Here is an 18,725-nt window from a genome sequence, read left to right on the forward strand (position 1 = left end):
TGAGGTGTAATACCAGGTGCTACCTCTGTGAGAAAATTATCAAAACTCTGATGGTGCCGTGGTAGTAAATAAATCTTCAAAGTAGTCTACTGCCACATTTTTCACCTCATTATCCTCTGTAATCCACTTTCCCACAGCATCATATAGCCCCACAATCCTATTACGTACCCGTCTTTTCTTAGTTAAAGCATCATAGAATTTCGTATTGAGATCTCCAGATGAGTGCCACATATTTCTACTTTTCTGATGCCAATATTCTTCTTCATCCTTATATGCATCTTGTAACTTCCTAGATACTTCCAAAATATCCTTATGTGACCTATTATTATCTGTTTGTACCTCTTCGAGAGCTTTTTGAAAGTCATTTATTTTTTCCTTTCCATAAGGAGGATTATTTTTCCGCCATTTAGCAATTTCATGACGACAATTACCAATTTTTTCCACTATACCTTCAGATTGTCCTGCTCTATAATTTTACCAACCCATTGTAATTGAATCCATAAGTCCTTCTTGTCCAATCCATCTCTTATCAAATCGGAACTGACCTTTCCTTCTCAAAACTTTATCTTCTAAGTAGGTCACCACTGGTCAATGATCAGATGCCACCATCCCTAAATATTCTGTATAAGAACATGGAAATAGAGTGTGCCATTCCTCGTTAGCTAAAGCCCGATCTAGTCGACATCTGACCGTCACTGCTCCTTTTCCTTTTCATCTTCTTCCTTGCCATGACATTTGTTTCCCCGAGCATGGGTTTAACGTTAATCATATACTTAAATGTTTATATAACTATTTCAAATACAATAATTTTATAATTTATATGTTATAATTAATCAATTTTTCAAAACCGTATATATTTATCAGTTCTTATTATATATTTATCTTATTGTATTTGCATTTAGTTATTACAAAAATTAATATATTCATGAGAAAACATATTTGAAAATTATTTTGTATTTAATTTATGCTAAATTCTAACCCGTTTTTCAAAGCTGGATTTCTTTTTACTAATATTTTTTATGCTTATTCATTTTAGATAATATATTATTGTATATACAAAAGTATAACATATGTTAAGTTTTAGACATGTATTATATAGTTTGCTAACATATATTAATTTTTAGACATGTATCATCATATTATATTTTAAAAATAAATAGTTTATATTTATGAAAATAAAATTTATAAATTTATCAGTTGAATATACTTTTATCATATTTATTTAAGTATAATAATTGTATTTTAACATGATCATGACTATAAAATAGATAAAATAGGATATAATTTATTTATTTTTCATTTTATAAATCATAACTTAAAATACATTAAGTTATGGTTAAAATATTTTTACACAGATTTATAAGAATTTTTAAAATATAATATATAAATATACATTATATTTAAAATGAAAATGAAAATATTTGATTAAAGTAGTTACAAAGATTTTATATTATTAGCTTTAAAGAAATACATGTTAATTTTTATACACTTATTAAATAGTTTGCTAATGTTAACCCATATTACCAATGTATTAGATTTTATTTTTGAACATAAATATTTTATACTTACAAAAATAAAATTCATAAATTTAATAGAATTTTATTATATTTAGCTGAATATAATAATTTCTTTTAATATGATTGATTATGATTATATAATAGATAAAATATTATAGAATTTTTTTATTTTTTATTTTATAAACGATAACTGAATATGTTAATGTATAATAATATTTCAAACAAATTTCAAAATTAGTAAAAATATTTAAATATAATTTTGAAAATAAAGATCTTGAAAAAATCTTTTAAAACAGATTTGTTAGAATTTTAAAATAAATATATTTATATTTAAAATGAAAAGATATCAAAAGATGTTATGATTAAAGTATTTTAAAAATTTTATGTATTATTAGTCTTAATAAAATACATTTAGTAAAATTTCTAAGTGATAGTCCAACTTAAAAAATCACACATGAAAGAAGTCATGAAATAAGTCATGACTTCTGTTTTAATATATAAGATTTATAAAATGGTTCAGACTTTGGTCTAGAGAATATACGGGCTTTTAAGCTCATAACCTCCAGACATTCAAAGACAAGAATGAAATGTTTTTTTCCTAGATAAAAAATAGGAGTAAAGAGAGTGTAAGAGGAAAGGTAGAGGTAATAGAGATTCAAAAAAAAAAAAAAATGTAGACTAATCTACTCATAGTTTTTTAATATTGCATCAATTTGTGTATATTGAGCTAAATGTCTCATGTCTATTTTTATAAGAGGAAATTAAAATTATTATGATGATACTGAAAAATAACAATGCTGAATCATAAATCATCAGGTGCTGATACATATTGATAATGTTGAAACTATTGTATGTGCAAAACAAATCGAAACCACAAAGTGTATACACATATATAGATATAGTCTTTAATGGATTGGAGAGGTAAGACCTTCTTGAGAAGAAAGTGAATGTAGAGCTTGGTGTCTCCTTGAAGATAATGAAGATAGAGACGGGATTTTCCTGAAAGAAGGTCTCTTGTTAAGACTCCTCATCGTTCTCTTTGCTTGTAACGCCTTCAAAGCCGGCTCTGCTCTTTCTTTAAGTTTCAATACTATGAAGAAGAGAATGCGGTAACACACAAGGATTAAAACAATCGCTGCTAAGTCCCACCACTTGGAATGTGTGACTTTAACTCCAAATATTTTCTGTATAACTTCCTCTCCTGTCATCTTGGGTTCTCCCGCAAACATAGGCTCAAACTCTAGTCCAAGAAAATCGTTCTTGTATGCACCCTACAGTAAACGAGAAGAAGAAAGACATGTATAATGTTTTAACTGTGAATCTAGAGTGGTCTATGTACTTATTAACTTTAATATGCATCGATTCAAATCCTTTTTATTCATATATTCATGAGTTTTCGTATCAAAACTAGTTGTCAATAAAATGAAATGTTCATAGCTCATGTACCATACTCTTTTCAATATTAGATTCATTATATTCACAGGCTGAAGGCTTCAATATTTGTATTGAATGTTTCTTGAGAATAAAGCAAAGAGAGTACCTGAATAGCCCAAGAACCATAACTCATGAAAGAAATTGGGTATCGCCAGAAAATTTTTGGAAGATCTGGAAGTAGACGGAAGAATCCAGAAGTCATCATGATGATTCCCTACCAAAAATAGAATCAAGAACACACCTATTATGAGCTTGTAAAGAAGAAAGAAACAAACAAACAGAAACAGAGGTAAGGTGTTTGCTTACAATGATGCCAGCTCCTGTAATGAGACCCATCAAAAAGTTTGGCACGAGAGAAGCGACAACCATCATGAGACTCTCAATTACCGAGACAGAGAAGAATATGTTGAGACAGAAGAAAGCCCAGTGAGAGAACCCTGGACGGAACTTCACCATGTTGTAAGTAATACTCCCCGTGATGCCTGAAATCGCGACCAAGAACGGGAAAGATGAGACGTAATTCGATATAATATAAACCGAAACGCCGTAATAACCACTCAGTCTCTCTTTGTAGAACACTTTCATCTCTTCAATGAAAGAAGGAAACCCTCCAATGGACATGAAAGTCATGAAACCAGTAATGAATCCACCACAAGAAACCCGTGCCAAGATCGATGTGTAGCTGTGTCCTACATCGTAAAAGATGGTCCCAACACAGATGGATACAACAATGTAGATCACAATTCTTGACCAGTAGTATCCAATATCGCGGCACATGTTCACAAACGATCTCTTTGTCAAAGTCCTTAGCTGTTTAAACCAGCTCGCTTCGCTTCCCTTTCTGACTTCCATCTCATGATGTCCTTCCTGTTACAAAAAAAAAAAAAAACAGAACACGGAACACAGAAATGTATAAAGAAAACACTTGTCTACATTCTTGAATCAAATGGGACTGACAACAGTTTTTGCTTACAATGCTAGCTAATTCACGAATCCGAGATTTAGCAGATTTAGCATAGACTGAGCGACGGTAGTTCTCAACAAGTCTAGCTTTGATCTCAGATGTTGCTAGATTCATCAAAGGATCTGATGTAGCTGGTGTCTCCTGCATTAATGATAAAGTCTTGAGAAAATCCGCAAACTAATAAACTCGAATAAATAAATCAAAAAAGAAAAAAAAAAGAAACTTAGAGAACAAAACTCGATTAATTATGTTTTTACTGTTTATTATTGATTGTGTGAATGAATAAACCTCAATCCTTAAGATTCCTATTTATACTACTCAAAACCTTATAATTCTTTTCCCTTTAGAAAGTTTATCTTTCTTATTAAAGGTGGTTTTCCGAATCCTAAAAAATACCATACTAGAGCATTGAGTTTGAAGTCAGTCACTTACAGAATCAACAAAACAAAAAGGACTTGGACACAAAGTTTCAAGATTTAGATTTCTCACCCGTATCCTCTGAGATCCTTTGAGTGTAGCTGTAACGGTATCAAAATCTGAGTTTATACATCTCAAAAAATGATCAGAAGGGTTCCGTTTCTTCGGGCAAGGAAACCCTGCTTCAGCAAAGAACTGGCAGACACAATAAAACGTTAGTGTTAGCGATCAGACAAACGCGATTCTTGAAACTCAAGAAAAATCTTGTTCTTTACCTCAACAGCAAACTTGGATTCACCAAAGTAAACAGTCTCGCCACTAGAGAGCAAGAAAAGATCATCAAAGAGAGCGAAAACTTCGCTACTAGGCTGATGAATCGATGAAACAACCGTTCTGCCGCCATCTCTAGCGATGTTCCTAAGCGCTTGAATCACAAAGAAAGCAGAAGCACTGTCCAAACCGCTTGTGGGTTCGTCAAGGAACAGAATCTGCGGTCGCGTTAAGATCTCTAACGCAATGCTGACGCGTTTTCTCTCGCCACCACTCACTCCTCGAGACTGCCAGCTACCTATGACTCTGTCTGCACAATCTTGAAGACCAAGTTCAATGATTGTTCCTTCAACAATGCCGTTGACTTCTTCTTTGGTCAAACCACTTGAAAGCCTTAGATGAGCTGAGTATGTTATTGTCTCCCTCACCGTTAGTGTTCCCATCAATACATCCTCTTGTGTTACATAAGCCTATTCATTATTTTAGTAAGAAAAATTAAAAAAACCTTTTAAATTAAATTTGGATAGTAATTTTAATAATCAAATAATAATAATACTTACGACGAGGCCGTAGTCTAGTCTTGCCTTCTTTCCGTTCAATAGAAGATTACCGGTCATAATCACGTTTCTTGCGAGTCTACCTATATATATGCGATAATTCATAAGTTAAATTAAAATTCGAATTAAGATCTTATATTATATGTATCTTTTACACGAAGATCTACACGTTTCTTGCGATGTTTTAAAGAACACATCTCATGTTACAGCAAAAATAATAAACAGAAGTGATATATATCTAACTCACAAAAGAAAACACACTCATGGTAATAGAATATTAGTTTTGAGGTAAGTTGGTAACCATGTTTATTAATATCTCTGATCAAATATATCCCACTAATTAGTAATTACCAAAAAAAAATGGAAAACGAACCTGCGAGAGAGTCAAGAAGCGTGGACTTGCCGGATCCGGAAGGGCCCATAATGGCCATGATCCGACCCGGTTCAGCGTACCCGTTTAGTCCATCGAGCAACCTTCGAGTCGGACCACCACTAAAGTTAGGTATAACCACCGTCAAATCTTCCCAGGCCAAGTACGCTCCACGACCAATCGACGGTGCTGGCGGTGGAGGAGGAGGACGAGAAGGCCGGCCATTGCTCGCACTGTCCAACTCCATTTGTGTGTGAAATGGAAGAAGAGAGAGAGAGAGAGAGATATAAGTTTTTTTGTTATAATGGTTGGAAAAATGAGTTATAAAGATAAGAGATTAATCTTGTAGGTCTAAGATTTTTTTAGGTGATTGCAACAATCAACAAACAACTAATCACATTTAATGGGTGGCTTTAATATGATAACCATATGTGTATACACGTAAATAAGAGTATAGTTTTATTTACTCATTAAATGTGAGATAGTGAGAGAGTTGTGACTTGTGAGGGTCTCTTATACTAGTATATACAAATCGTCTATGTGTATGTAATAACCACCCACCTATTGACATATACTAATACGTATGAATATAAAGCTTGCAAATACTTTGTAGTATGTCGGCTCTTGATAATTAATGTCGTTGCCTAACAAGATACTCCGACACCAAGAGCAAATGCCTTTTTGTGAAATGAAATCTAACGATCCGAATCTATATTATTTTTACCTATGAGATGTTTTAGTTTGATTTGAAACATATAACCACAGTTATTATAAAAATCATATTTGGATGGTTATTACTTTATACTTCTCTCTCTGTTTCCAAAAGTAAGATTTTCTAAAGTATTCACGCTTTTTAAAAATTTAATAAATGTTTATAATTTAATTTATTTTTAATTTTATTATACACTTTCCAATAACTTTATTCTTAACAATGTAAAAAATCTTTCTTTGTGGAACAAAAAAATAATTTAAAAAATCTTATTTTCGGAAACGGAATGAACAGTATCCAATACAAAAAAAAAGTTCCTGAAACCTATAAAATTCTGATAACTTTTCTCTCTAATTCCATTAGATGAAAATTGTCAGTCCACTTCTTTTTACTAAAATTGTTGTTTGTTCAAACATACCATCATATAAGACTTTTAGGTTACGATATCTTAACATTTTGCAAACCTATAAAGAAATAATATTCTGATCACTAATGAACATTTGCTAGATAAGTCAAATCAAGAGATAGCTATTGATAATTTTGATGAGATATAAAGGAAGAGAAGGTCACAAGTTCACAACGAAGCCTTCACAAGGTGTTAAATGAAAAGTGAAAGGAAGTAAATGCGTGGTAGTTGGCACATATATAGTTATTTGCCCTATTTGTACTATGCCTCATTATTTTCATTTTGGTCTGTCCATTTATTATCCATCTTCCTGATTTATGGGTTTCTTTAGCTTGATGTGTAGCTGCTACCTCTCTAACTATATTTTTAGTATCTAAGAGCATCAACATCCCAAGATCCTTAAAGAATTTTTTGACAAAATATAGACTCCACTGACGCGTGGATTCCACAAAAATTTAAAAAATCACTTCCAGAAATCATCAAATAAAGATCGGTAATTGGGGGGGTTTTGGGTTTGCATGCCCCACCGACACGTGGCGGTCCGCGATTGGTTTATTTTTTTTATTTTTATTTTTTTTAATAAAACAAAAAAAAAAAAAACCTAAGGATCGCTTATGCGATAATCATGGTCTAATACAAACATAAAACTATAGATCTATTTACTCACTAACTAGATCTATTAGTGTATCGTTTTATTGATTTTTCAGACGAAAAAATTGTACTAGACAAAGCAGCTACACATTGTCATGGATCTTAAAGAATTTTTTTTAGCATTAAAAATGTTATTTTCTAGATTCTTTTAATTTTTAGTAATATTTTGTAGTTTTAATGAAAAATATGTATAATACTTTTGGACCTCTTTGAACATAACATTATTTAAAAATAATAATATAAAATATATAAAATGGAATACTTAATTATTAAGATTTGGAGTTAGGCATAGGGGGACATAAGACATCTTTTGCCCATTCTCCTCAACCGGCATTAGCTACTTTCACAAAAAAATTGGTAGATGTATTAGTACGATTTAGACTCTTTTGGTATAGAGAAAAGGGAGATTAAGATTTGCAGAAAAGAGATAGAAACCCAGATTCTAAAATTCAACTGAATCGAAGGTATGGTCATATCAAACAAACGCCCATACACGCCTTTGGCGCAATCCTATTTTACATGAGACAGAAATATAGTACGACTTTTTTGTTTGAATAATGTTAAAGGAGAATAAGCACTAATGATCCAACGGTTTGCATTTAAAATTGAAAGCTAAGTACAAAAGAAAATTCATCTACACATTAGTTTTCTTGGTAAACTCAACTATGTTGTCATTAAGGTTTTATTTTGAAATAAAGCATTCTGTGTTTGTTATATGGTTTTTTTTTTTTGTGCAATGTTTGTTATATGGTTTAACAATTGAAAATAGATAACTGTGGTACTTGCTTTTTTTTTTTTTGGACAACACTCTGGAGCTTTGCATGCACAACATATACCGTTGAATTCTTACAAGAAAGCATGCATACTGTTAAGAGTTTTCAAGCAAGTACACAAACTCTACTCATCAAACCTTTTGATGACTTTATGTTACATACGGCTAAGGAAAACGATGTAATGATAATGAAATGAAAGCGTCTTCTTACTCAACTAACTTCTCCCAAACCAGAAGCATTAAAACATATCTCATGGTGTTTACAAACGCCAACAACCCTATGCCAATGCATAAGATTACACAAGGTACAAAACAGCCAAACTTATGCAACCCAGCAAAAAAATAAGGAGCTGAAACACTCGCAACTTAAAGATAAGAGATAGAATCCGAGATACTGAGAGAGATGTGGAGACAACTCTCCAACCAAATCATACAATCAGAAACGTCTTCTCGGGCTTCTTGAACGTTGTGACCTCCCAGACCTGCCCAATGATTAAAGGATTATACAATATAAGGTCAAATGACTTGAGAAAAGTCGCATACTTTGTCAACAACTGAAAGATTTGATAACTCCAAGTTAAAAAAGACTACTCTCTCTCACTCGCATGTGTATTCAATTAGTAACCTTTGATACTTGTAAACACGCGACTTCATCTCACCAGAACAGGAAACAGCTAGTACTACTTGGTTATGAGAAAAGAGAACAGGATACAAACCTCAAGTTCTTTCTCCTGTAAGATCCAGCATTGGGTCCACTGCTGAAGGCCCAGTCAACGCTGACATTCTGTGTAAGAAGCTCAGCACCATTCATTGCTTTGATAGCATTCTGTGCTTCTTCACTCTTCTCATATTCTACCAAAGCATAGCCCTAAAGAAGAACACAAAATGAAGTATTACAAAGATATCCATATTAAAAATTTAAGACAGCAAAACACTGCACTCTACAGAATATAACAATACAGAAAAGCAAAAAAGGCTATTAAACTAGCATCACGAGGCACTACTAGGAACAAAAGGAGCAAACAACATACCTTGACAAAACCAGTACGGCGATCGAGATTGAGATGCAAACTCTTAATCTCCCCAAAATCACCAAAAGAATTCGATAGATCATCCTCTTGTGCCTCCTCATGAACTCCGGTGACCAAAATAATCCACCCCTCAATAGCTACACACAGACAAGAAACCATCAACAACAGTTCCAAACCATTGTAAAGCAACATACTTTACACTTGTTCATGCTTGCACAAGCTACGTTTAAGTCCAAACCAATCTAATAAACAAATTGTCTAGGTCACCAATCACTGAGCAGTCTAATAAACAAAGTTTCTAGGTCAAATCGAAACCCTATAACAAATCACTGACACAAATCAATCAATCAATCAAGCAAGCAAACTCGCATTATAGACAAAAGTAAACTAGAAAAGAGTAAAAGATTGAGAGAGAGAGAAGTTACATCGCTGCGGGCCAGGACCGCCATCGGAACCTAGCGACTCGAAATCGCGCGAGGAAAGGCGGCGCTGGCGATCGGAGTCTCTCTCCTCGCGAAAGCCGCGGCCTTTGGTCTTCCTATCCGTCGAGTCGCCGTTTGCTCCGGCGATAGCTGACCTAAGCCTCGGATGCCCAGCGGCGCGTGGGGAAACGTCAGCTGCTCCAGCCTCTTCTTCGTCCATGAGGTCATCCTCCTCTGGCTCGAAATCGATTGCTTCGGATTCTATGTTCGCCATTACTTCCGCCGCAACTGTCAGATGTCGAATCGAATCTCTCGCCGTTTTTTTTCTACTACAGAAACAATTCGTGTGTTTGGGACGGAAGCTTCTTCTTCTTCTACCTATTAGATATTTACGCCAGTGGTAAATCGAGCCCTATGGGCCTGGGCCTGCCTGTTTAGGCTTTCGCCTTTAAATAACTGAACTGAAAAAAAACATTGACTACCGAAGAACATATCGTAAAAAAAAATTGAACAAAAACAAAAATTGTAAACATAGGAAAACTAACATATGAATAGATGTTTTCATAATTTAATAAATATAAATTACCATCAATATACATGTACATTGAAACCACGAGAACTTGTCCTGATTCTGTAAAATAGAGTAAGCAAAATTAAAATCAAAAAGAGATATAAACTTATAAACTTATTTTATAACTCAATGAAATACCTCTCAAACTCTATTTCTGTTTTTTATACGATTTTTTCTATCTGACTTTGTACACAGCAAGAATAGTTAACTATTATATATAGTCAGTGGGATAATCATGAGATTGAAAAGACAAGTTTGAACTTTATTGTTTCTTTTTATTTTTTGTATATTATAAGGTTAACCTGAGGATGGATGTTGATGAATGAATATTTTGTTAGTTTCTTGCGCCAACTTTTGAATCATATAAAATTTTATTTTATCACTTTAAAAAAATTTAAATAGTTTTTTCCACTTGTTCCTTATCGAATTTAGAAGAGGAAATATTTTTTCATGAGTTCCTCCACAAATGAGGAAAATAGATGAATATAGTGGGATCCATTTGTTAAAAGTCGGATAAAATTTTCAATTGAAGCCTATTATATTTCATTTTATCACACCAAATCATACTATTATTACTAGAGTAACTTATAATTTTTTTTTAATTACTAAACTGTTTTGTATAACCATAATGTCCTTATTTCTTTTGTTAACAAAAAATATATTTACAGAAAATGCCATTAATATTTTTTTACCGCATCATAAAAAAAAATTATTTTCGAAACAGTTAAATAAATTTGCAGTAAAAAATCTGTGACACTTGATGGCAGATTTATTAATGTCTAACAGATTTACTTCTTCACGCAGACTTATTGCAGCATACTTTATATCATAACAGACTTTCGGTAAAAAGTCTATTGCACATAATGGTAGATTTAATTACGTTCGCAGATTTGTTTTATGTTGGAAGATTTATAATGGCAGACTTTTGCCTTATGATAGCAGGTTTATAAAAATTAAGAGATTTTTATACTTGCATGTAAATTTTTCTCGTAGACTTTTATAATTTGGCAGATTTTCTTGTTGCTAAAGTAGCAGACTTACATTTTTCATTTATAAACATCAAACTTTTCGAATAAGTATGCTTCGTTGCAGAGTTTAAAACTTATAACAAAACTAACTGCTATCTGGCAGCAGGTTTTAATGTATGTGATGACATACCTCTAAGGAGTGACAGACTTTTTTCATCCTGAATCAATTAACAAATTAGAATTTTGATTACCTCTAATTGAACCAAAAATCCGACCACTAACTGCAACCAGTTACTAGAACCTGGTTTCAACCGTAAGACTTTTTTTTCTCCAAGTCACGGTTTCCTCTTTTTTACAAATGACTTTCACGTTAATCTCAAAAAAAAAAAAATCGATGGAGGAGGTTTTAACAGTTTGTGGCAGAAGGAAAAGGCAAATTCAAAATATATAAATCCAACTAGATCCAATATCAAATAATGATCAAAATTATCTTCTCTTCAACCCATATGATGATGAATTTTGTCAAGCAAATCATTGTTGCAAATCCTTGAACAACCCGAAACCAATGACCCACAGCCTGGTTTGAACCAAACACGTTTGTGCTATAACCCAGTCTCAAGCTAGAGACCAATACTTGCTGTAGCATCAAGTTTTTCTGATGATCAAAATCATTAGCCAACGTCATATTGTTCCAAGTGAAATATGTCCCTGAATATACGGTTAATCCGTATGACGTGAAATATAAACAGATGAGAATCAGATCTTTCTTCTTACTATAACCCCTTAAAGATACAATCAATTGTGGTCTTCCAAGTCATGCCCTTAACATCAAAAGCGCCTCAGAAACTGCATTCACAACTTGTTCTTGTCCCACAACTGACAGCCCTCTTCTGCAACATATCAGCAAAGACCAATCAACCTTTCCTTCTCAGTCTGGAAAAGGCTTGTCACTGGAATCACAGTCCAATGGCTCAGAACTTCTACAATGTTTTTGGTTCCAACGTTTTCAGCTAGCATCATATTATCATCTCTCTTCTAGTTGAGCAATCGCAGACTCTGCATTTTGAACTACTTCATATATTAGGAAGCAACTTTATCCCAGATGCTACTTGATAATGTACTGAGGATCCAAGTGTAACTTGGAATCGTCTTCTTCCTCTCTCTGTAGAGAAGATAGAAGACTAACTCATCTTCCTCCAAAGGTATCAACAGCCTAGTCGTCGGTGTCATATCCAGATACCAAAGACATCAAACAATCCCTCAAATTCACTTCCCCTCCAAATCTACTACATAAACAATTCGTGTGTTTGGAACGGAAGCTTCTTCTTCTTCTACCTATTAGATATTTATGCCAGTGGTAAATTGAGCCCTATGGGCTTGCCTGTTTAGGCTTTAGCCTTTAAATAACTGAACTGAAAAAAAAATATTGACTACAGAAGAACAAATCGTAAGAAAGAATTGAACAATTAGTAAACATAGGTAAACTAACATATGAATAGATGTTTTCATAATTTAATAAATATAAATTACCATCAATATACACGTACATTGAAACCACGAGAACTTGTCATGATTCTGTAAAATAGAGTAAGCAAATTTAAAATCAAAAAGAGATATAAACTTATAAACTTATCTTATAACTCAATGAAATACCTCTCAAACTCTATTTCTGTTTTTTATACCATTTTTTCTATCTGACTTTGTACACAGCAAGAATAGTTAACTATTTATATATAGTCAGTGGGATAATCATGAGATTGAAAAGACAAGTTTGAACTTTATTGTTTCTTTTTAATTTTTGTATATTATAAGATTAACCTGAGGCTGGATGTTGATGAATGAATATTTTGTTAGTTTCTTGCGCCAACTTTTGAATCATATAAAATTTTATTTTACCATTTTAAAAAAAAATTAACGGTTTTTCCCACTTGTTCCTTATCGAATTTAGAAGAGGAAATATTTTCTCATGAGTTCCTCCACAAATGAGAAAAAATAGATGAATATAGTGAGATCCATTTGTTAAAAGTCAGATAAAATTTCCAATTGAAGCCTATTATTTTGTAGGAACTTTATTCCACTGCCGTAGGACAATTGATATTTGTTTAAAAATAATAACAACATAAATTAAAATTACAATACCAAAATATAAGAATAAAGAAGAATTGTAGAGTCGAGATGGTTAATTTCTTTCCTTAAATCTTTAAACCCCCCGTAGTGTGACGGTTTCATAGCGCTCAGATTCCCAGGATACAACTGCAGCATTGTTTCTGTTTACCGTCACCAAAAAAATAGAATCTTTCGAACATAATTTTGTGATGTACTGAGACTCAATAAAAATAAAATAAAACATCACTATTCTAAGTGGGAGAAAAAGTTTCTCTTTGTAGATTGTTAGTAAATGTATTTTTCTGAGCGAGAGCACACATGATTTTGAAACGCACTTGTGGGCGTTATGGAGTATTCAGTAACAAATCAATTGTCATTATGATTCACATAACTAATAATGAGATAACGTTACTCTACGAAACTGATTTTGTTCAGTTGACCATCTATTGACCGGTCAAAAGCAACAAAATAATTTCCAATGGGTAAATAAATTTTATATTTAAGAATATAAAAATTATTATATGAATGTGATTTGTATAAATAAATACTAGATATAAATCCAACTAGCAAATTCAAATCCAAATTCAAACTCAAATATCCAAAATGTACCATTTGCTAATTTGTATATTTAGCCAAATTTAAAAGCTATAAAAGCTTTAGTAAATACTCACTTTGGACCTCCATTTCTCATTCAAAAACCAACTCCGATTTTGACATATAGTACGCTACTTCATAGTGTCCAACATCCTGTTATTCCGACGAACGTCTTCGCTCGGAAATTTACCAAAAATGATCTAAAACCATTTCATCAAAAACGAGTTCCAACAATCCCCACATAAATAGAAATGATTCTAGACACTAAACGACTCGACAGACTTGAGTTCCTAGACAAGACTCGACCTAAGGACTTTTGAGAGTACAAACGAAAAATCCACTGCATGATGAGTTGGTAGCAATTTTTCAGCCTTGAACCAGTCATTTTTTTTTGAATGAATGTTAAATTTTATTCATCAAAAAAGACCTTTATACATCAAAAGTGCATCCTTTAATCTAATTTATGTACTGAAATTATTCCTTTAAACTATCACCCTCTTGTACCAAACCATACTTGTAATGTATCTTCCATTCCCTTCACTCTCTTTGATCTCAACTGACTCAGCTTGCTTCTCACTCCCTTATCCAGCATTTTCTTCAAGATTGTCAACGGCAACATTTTTTCTCCATACCTGATTTTATTTCTTTCACGCCACAGTGCATGAATTGCAATCTGAAAGGTGTACCGGAGACAAAAGAGTAGCTTCTTTTCCATAGATCTTCCAACGATTAGTTGCAATATATCAGACCGAGAGTTTGTAAAGGAGGTCCCCATGATTCCTCTGCTGAGACTTTCCCAAACTTGAGATGAATAGGCACACTCAAAGAACAGATGATCCCTATCTTCCGGTGATTCTTACAAAGCACACAAGTAGTGTCCACTCCTTGACTCCACCGAGCAATCCTATCCATAGTAGACAATCTGTTCAGGTTAGCCAACCAAGTCATAAATGCATACTTCGGGGTAGCCTGCGAGAACCAGTCATTGTTAATAGCTATCGAATTTACTCGGCCAGGAGGTGGCCATGATGTCTTGAACCTCCCGGGTTTGGTGTAAACCTAGACAATAGCTATAACACAACTTCATTCTCTCACAGAACTAGGTTCTCTGTTGTGTTCATTTTGGCCGTGAACAGTCCTGGTTAATCATGGGTGAACTTGGAGAATATAACATTTCCCTCATTCTCCTAGAAACGGCCCCATTTCACACTCACAAGGTGATTTGCCATTAATTTTGTTTAGAGGAGTATCATGTACTACTTCATTCATATCTCAAAACAATGAACACAAATCATTCAAAGCAAATGCTTATCCTCTAATTCCTTACATGTAGCATTGTTTAATCATCATAGGAACTGGGTATAGAACGAAGTCTTACAGTGCTTTGGGCAGATTTAGTTCTCCTTGAACCTATTTCTTGGGATCTCCAGTCAGTTAGGTAGAGTTACCGCCAAACCTCATCTTAATTCACAGGCTACCCATTCCTTTAGATGATATAACAACTTTATCTCATGACACACCTTTAATAAAAGGATTCTAGGTTGTCATCACAGTGAACATAATCTCTTGAGATTTGTCTAGATCAATTGTCTAATGATTTTTATCATCTTTTTTCCAGATACAATTAATCATTATACACAAAACTCAATGTATGACACTGATTTTTTTTCTTAAAAAAAAATCATATTGTAATAACTATCACTAAGTTCATTTGGCCTCTTGCCAATAACTTTATATGGTAAGCAAAGCTTCCCCCACATTTCTTGAAATAACTCAAAAATATGCATATTTACATTCAACATCTCTTAAGAGTTTAGAAAGATTGATCTATAACTCCTTTAGATTTAAATAAATATAAAGCAATTTCAAAAAATATATTTCATTCTTAGAAATGGGGTGGATTTTCGGCCCCATCAACACCCTCTTCCTTAGTTATATTAAGCTGGAATTGTCAAGGACTTGGAAACGTCTTTACAATCCGGTGTATCAAGGAGATCCATAAGAAAATGGCTCCTAATGTAATGTTCCTAATGGAAACAAAGAATGATGATGAATTTATAAAGCTTAAACTCCAAAGTGTTCACTTTGTCCATTATTTTTCGATACCGCACGTAGGGCTTAGTGGTGGTCTCTCTTTATTCTGGAATGATGACACTGATATCACCATACTAGAATCATCTCCCAATCTGGTGGACACAAGAATATTGCACAAGGGAGTCACCACCTTCGTTTCTTTTGTGTATGGAGCCCCTGCAACTGAAGATAGACCCGCCTACTGGCAGAAACTAAATACAGTGGGGCAAGGAAGAGACTCTTCGTGGTTGCTTACGGGTGACTTCAACGATATCTTAAACAATGCGGAAAAAGTGGGAGGTCCGGTGCGTTTTGAAGGCTCCTTCACGGCCTTTAGATCCTTTGTGGCACAAAATGGATTGTGGGATCTAAAACACACGGGAGAGCAACTATCTTGGCACGGGAACAGACATACACATTTCATCAAATCTAGGTTGGATCGCTCTATGGGAAACTGCGCATGGTCTGAATCTTTCCCATTGGGGCGATGCCGATACTTGAGGTTTGAGGGATCAGACCATAGACCACTACTAACCTACTTCAACTCAGATAGAAAACGAAAGCGAGGCATTTTCCGCTTCAACAGATCCCTTACTGAGCAGCCTGAAGTTACACAACTCATAGACAAAGCTTGGCACCACTCTCCTCTAGACTCAGTAATTCAGAAGCTAAATGATGTTAGGAGAGGGATTATCAAGTGGTCAAAGGAGCAACAGGAGCAGAGCAATCTCTCCATCAAACGTAACGAAGAATCACTTGAGGTGGCTCTCTCGTGCGATACTCCAGACCAGAACATAATCGACGAGATTAATGCTTCACTTCGCAATGCTTACCTAGCTGAGGAGCAGTTTTGGCCACAAAGAAGTAGAATCCAATGGCTCAAACAAGGAGATAGGAATACTGGTTTCTTTCATGCTGCCACCAGAACGAGAAGAGTAATAAATTCCATTCCAGTGCTTGAGGATGCACAAGGTGGAGCAGTATATGAGGAGCAGGACATTACTAGAGTGATCTCTGATTATTTCACTCAGATATTCAAGACCAACGGCAATGACTCATTTGTGCAGATTCAAGGCCTTCTCCGTAAAAAGGTATCTCCGGATATGAACAGAATGCTAACTGCATACCGAGTGATTCGGAAAATAGGGAAGCTGTTATGTCCATAAACGGTAACAAAGCTCCAGGGTCCGATGGCTTCTCAGCTACTTTCTACCAGTCTTATTGGAATATAGTGGGTGCGGATGTGATAAGGGATGTTCGGAATTTCTTCACTTCAAGCTCTCTTCACCCGCAACAGAACGAAACTCACATTAGGCTCATTCCCAAGATCACTGGCCCTCGCTCAGTTGCTGACTATAGACCCATTGCCTTATGTAACACTCACTATAAGATCATAGCCAAGCTACTTACTCGAAGACTTAAGCCGCTTTTACCGGTTCTTATCTCCGATACCCAGTCAGCTTTTGTGTTGGGACGATCGATTTCTGACAACGTTCTCATTACACATGAGACTCTCCATTACCTACGGACGTCAGAGGCTACGAAGAGATGCACAATGGCTGTGAAAACAGACATGAGCAAAGCCTACGATAGGATTGAATGGAGCTTTGTTAAAGAGGTGTTAAAGCTACTCGGATTTGATCCAATCTGGATAACGTGGATCATGCTGTGCATAGAATCAGTTTCATATTCTTTCCTGATCAATGGCTCTCCGCAGGGGCTCGTGAAGCCGACTCGAGGCCTATGTCAAGGCGACCCACTATCTCCTCATATCTTCATACTTCGTACTGAAATTCTATCAGCCCTGTGCGCTAAAGGACAAGCAGACGGGTCACTGCCGGGAGGAAGTGTCTCGCATAACAGTCCACAAATCAATCACCTACTGTTTGCCGACGGCACCATGTTCTTTTGCAAATCAAAACCAGCTTGTGTCGAAGCCCTCAAGAAGATCTTATCTCTCTATGAATCAGTCTCGGGCCAACGGATCAACCCACAGAAATCAGCTATCACCTTCTCGGCAAAATCACCTGATTCCACTCGAGACAGGGCCAAGCAAACATTGGAGATATACTCAGAAGGAGGTGTGGGTAAATATCTCGGTCTCCCCGAGAAGTTTGGCCGAAGGAAGCGAGACATTTTTGCTTCGATCTTGGATAGGATTCGTCAAAAGTTGCATAGCTGGACTGCTAAGTTCCTCTCCGGAGCAGGGAAGCAGGTTATGCTCAAATCTGTACTAGCCGCCATGCCGTGCCACGCAATGTCCTGCTTCAAACTCCCACTTTCTCTGTGTAAACAAATGCAGTCACTGCTTACTCGTTTCTGGTGGGATTCAAATCCGGAGAAAAGGAAGATGTGTTGGGTTTCTTGGGACGCTATGGCTCTACCTGAAGTACGCAGGGGGGGCTTGGTTTCCGAGACATAGAAACGTTCAATGACGCGCTGCTTGAAAAAATTGGCTGGAGGCTTCTAAAGGAACCCTACTCCCTTCTTGGACGTGTGCTATTAGAAAAATATGCGCATAACTCCTCGTTTATGGAGTGTCCTATCCCGGTCTCAGCCTCCCATGGCTGGAGGAGTGTTTTAGCAGGAAAGAGTATTCTCAGACATGGTCTCAGTTGGGCAGTGGGAAACGGCGAAAAAATCAGTGTTTGGAACTCACCTTGGCTTTCTTTCAAAACCCCTTCTCAACCGATGGGTCCAGTCACCTTAGAAAACCAATCTCTAATGGTTAGCGACCTGCTCTGCCCGCTAACTAACAAATGGGAACTGGACAAGATCAGAGTTCTTTTACCTCAGTATGAGGACACTATTTTGCAAATAAAAACTAGCTCAACACCAGTGGAAGATACTTTGTTATGGCTACCGGAAAAATCAGGCACCTACCCCACAAAGA

The 18,725-nt window shown here is 35.1% G+C and overlaps 2 protein-coding genes across 2 annotated transcripts; both read right to left on the minus strand.

Annotated features, from left to right (window-relative positions):
- Positions 1-2,293: 2,293 nt before the first annotated feature.
- LOC106430599 (ABC transporter G family member 12) lies at positions 2,294-6,087 on the minus strand. Its single transcript, XM_013871388.3, has 8 exons — positions 5,533-6,087; positions 5,163-5,242; positions 4,608-5,072; positions 4,405-4,527; positions 3,925-4,056; positions 3,258-3,818; positions 3,058-3,165; positions 2,294-2,788 (listed from the first exon to the last, which is right to left on the minus strand). Exons 1-8 carry the CDS (start codon positions 5,774-5,776, stop codon positions 2,423-2,425), a joined length of 2,079 nt encoding a protein of 692 aa, XP_013726842.1. The 5' UTR covers positions 5,777-6,087; the 3' UTR covers positions 2,294-2,422.
- Positions 6,088-8,256: 2,169 nt separating this feature from the next.
- LOC106430605 (RNA-binding protein Y14) lies at positions 8,257-9,937 on the minus strand. Its single transcript, XM_013871393.3, has 4 exons — positions 9,524-9,937; positions 9,099-9,235; positions 8,784-8,935; positions 8,257-8,549 (listed from the first exon to the last, which is right to left on the minus strand). Exons 1-4 carry the CDS (start codon positions 9,792-9,794, stop codon positions 8,504-8,506), a joined length of 606 nt encoding a protein of 201 aa, XP_013726847.1. The 5' UTR covers positions 9,795-9,937; the 3' UTR covers positions 8,257-8,503.
- Positions 9,938-18,725: the final 8,788 nt, after the last annotated feature.

The sequence above is a fragment of the Brassica napus genome, chromosome C6 (assembly GCF_020379485.1).
Source record: "Brassica napus cultivar Da-Ae chromosome C6, Da-Ae, whole genome shotgun sequence".
NCBI lineage: Eukaryota > Viridiplantae > Streptophyta > Magnoliopsida > Brassicales > Brassicaceae > Brassica > Brassica napus.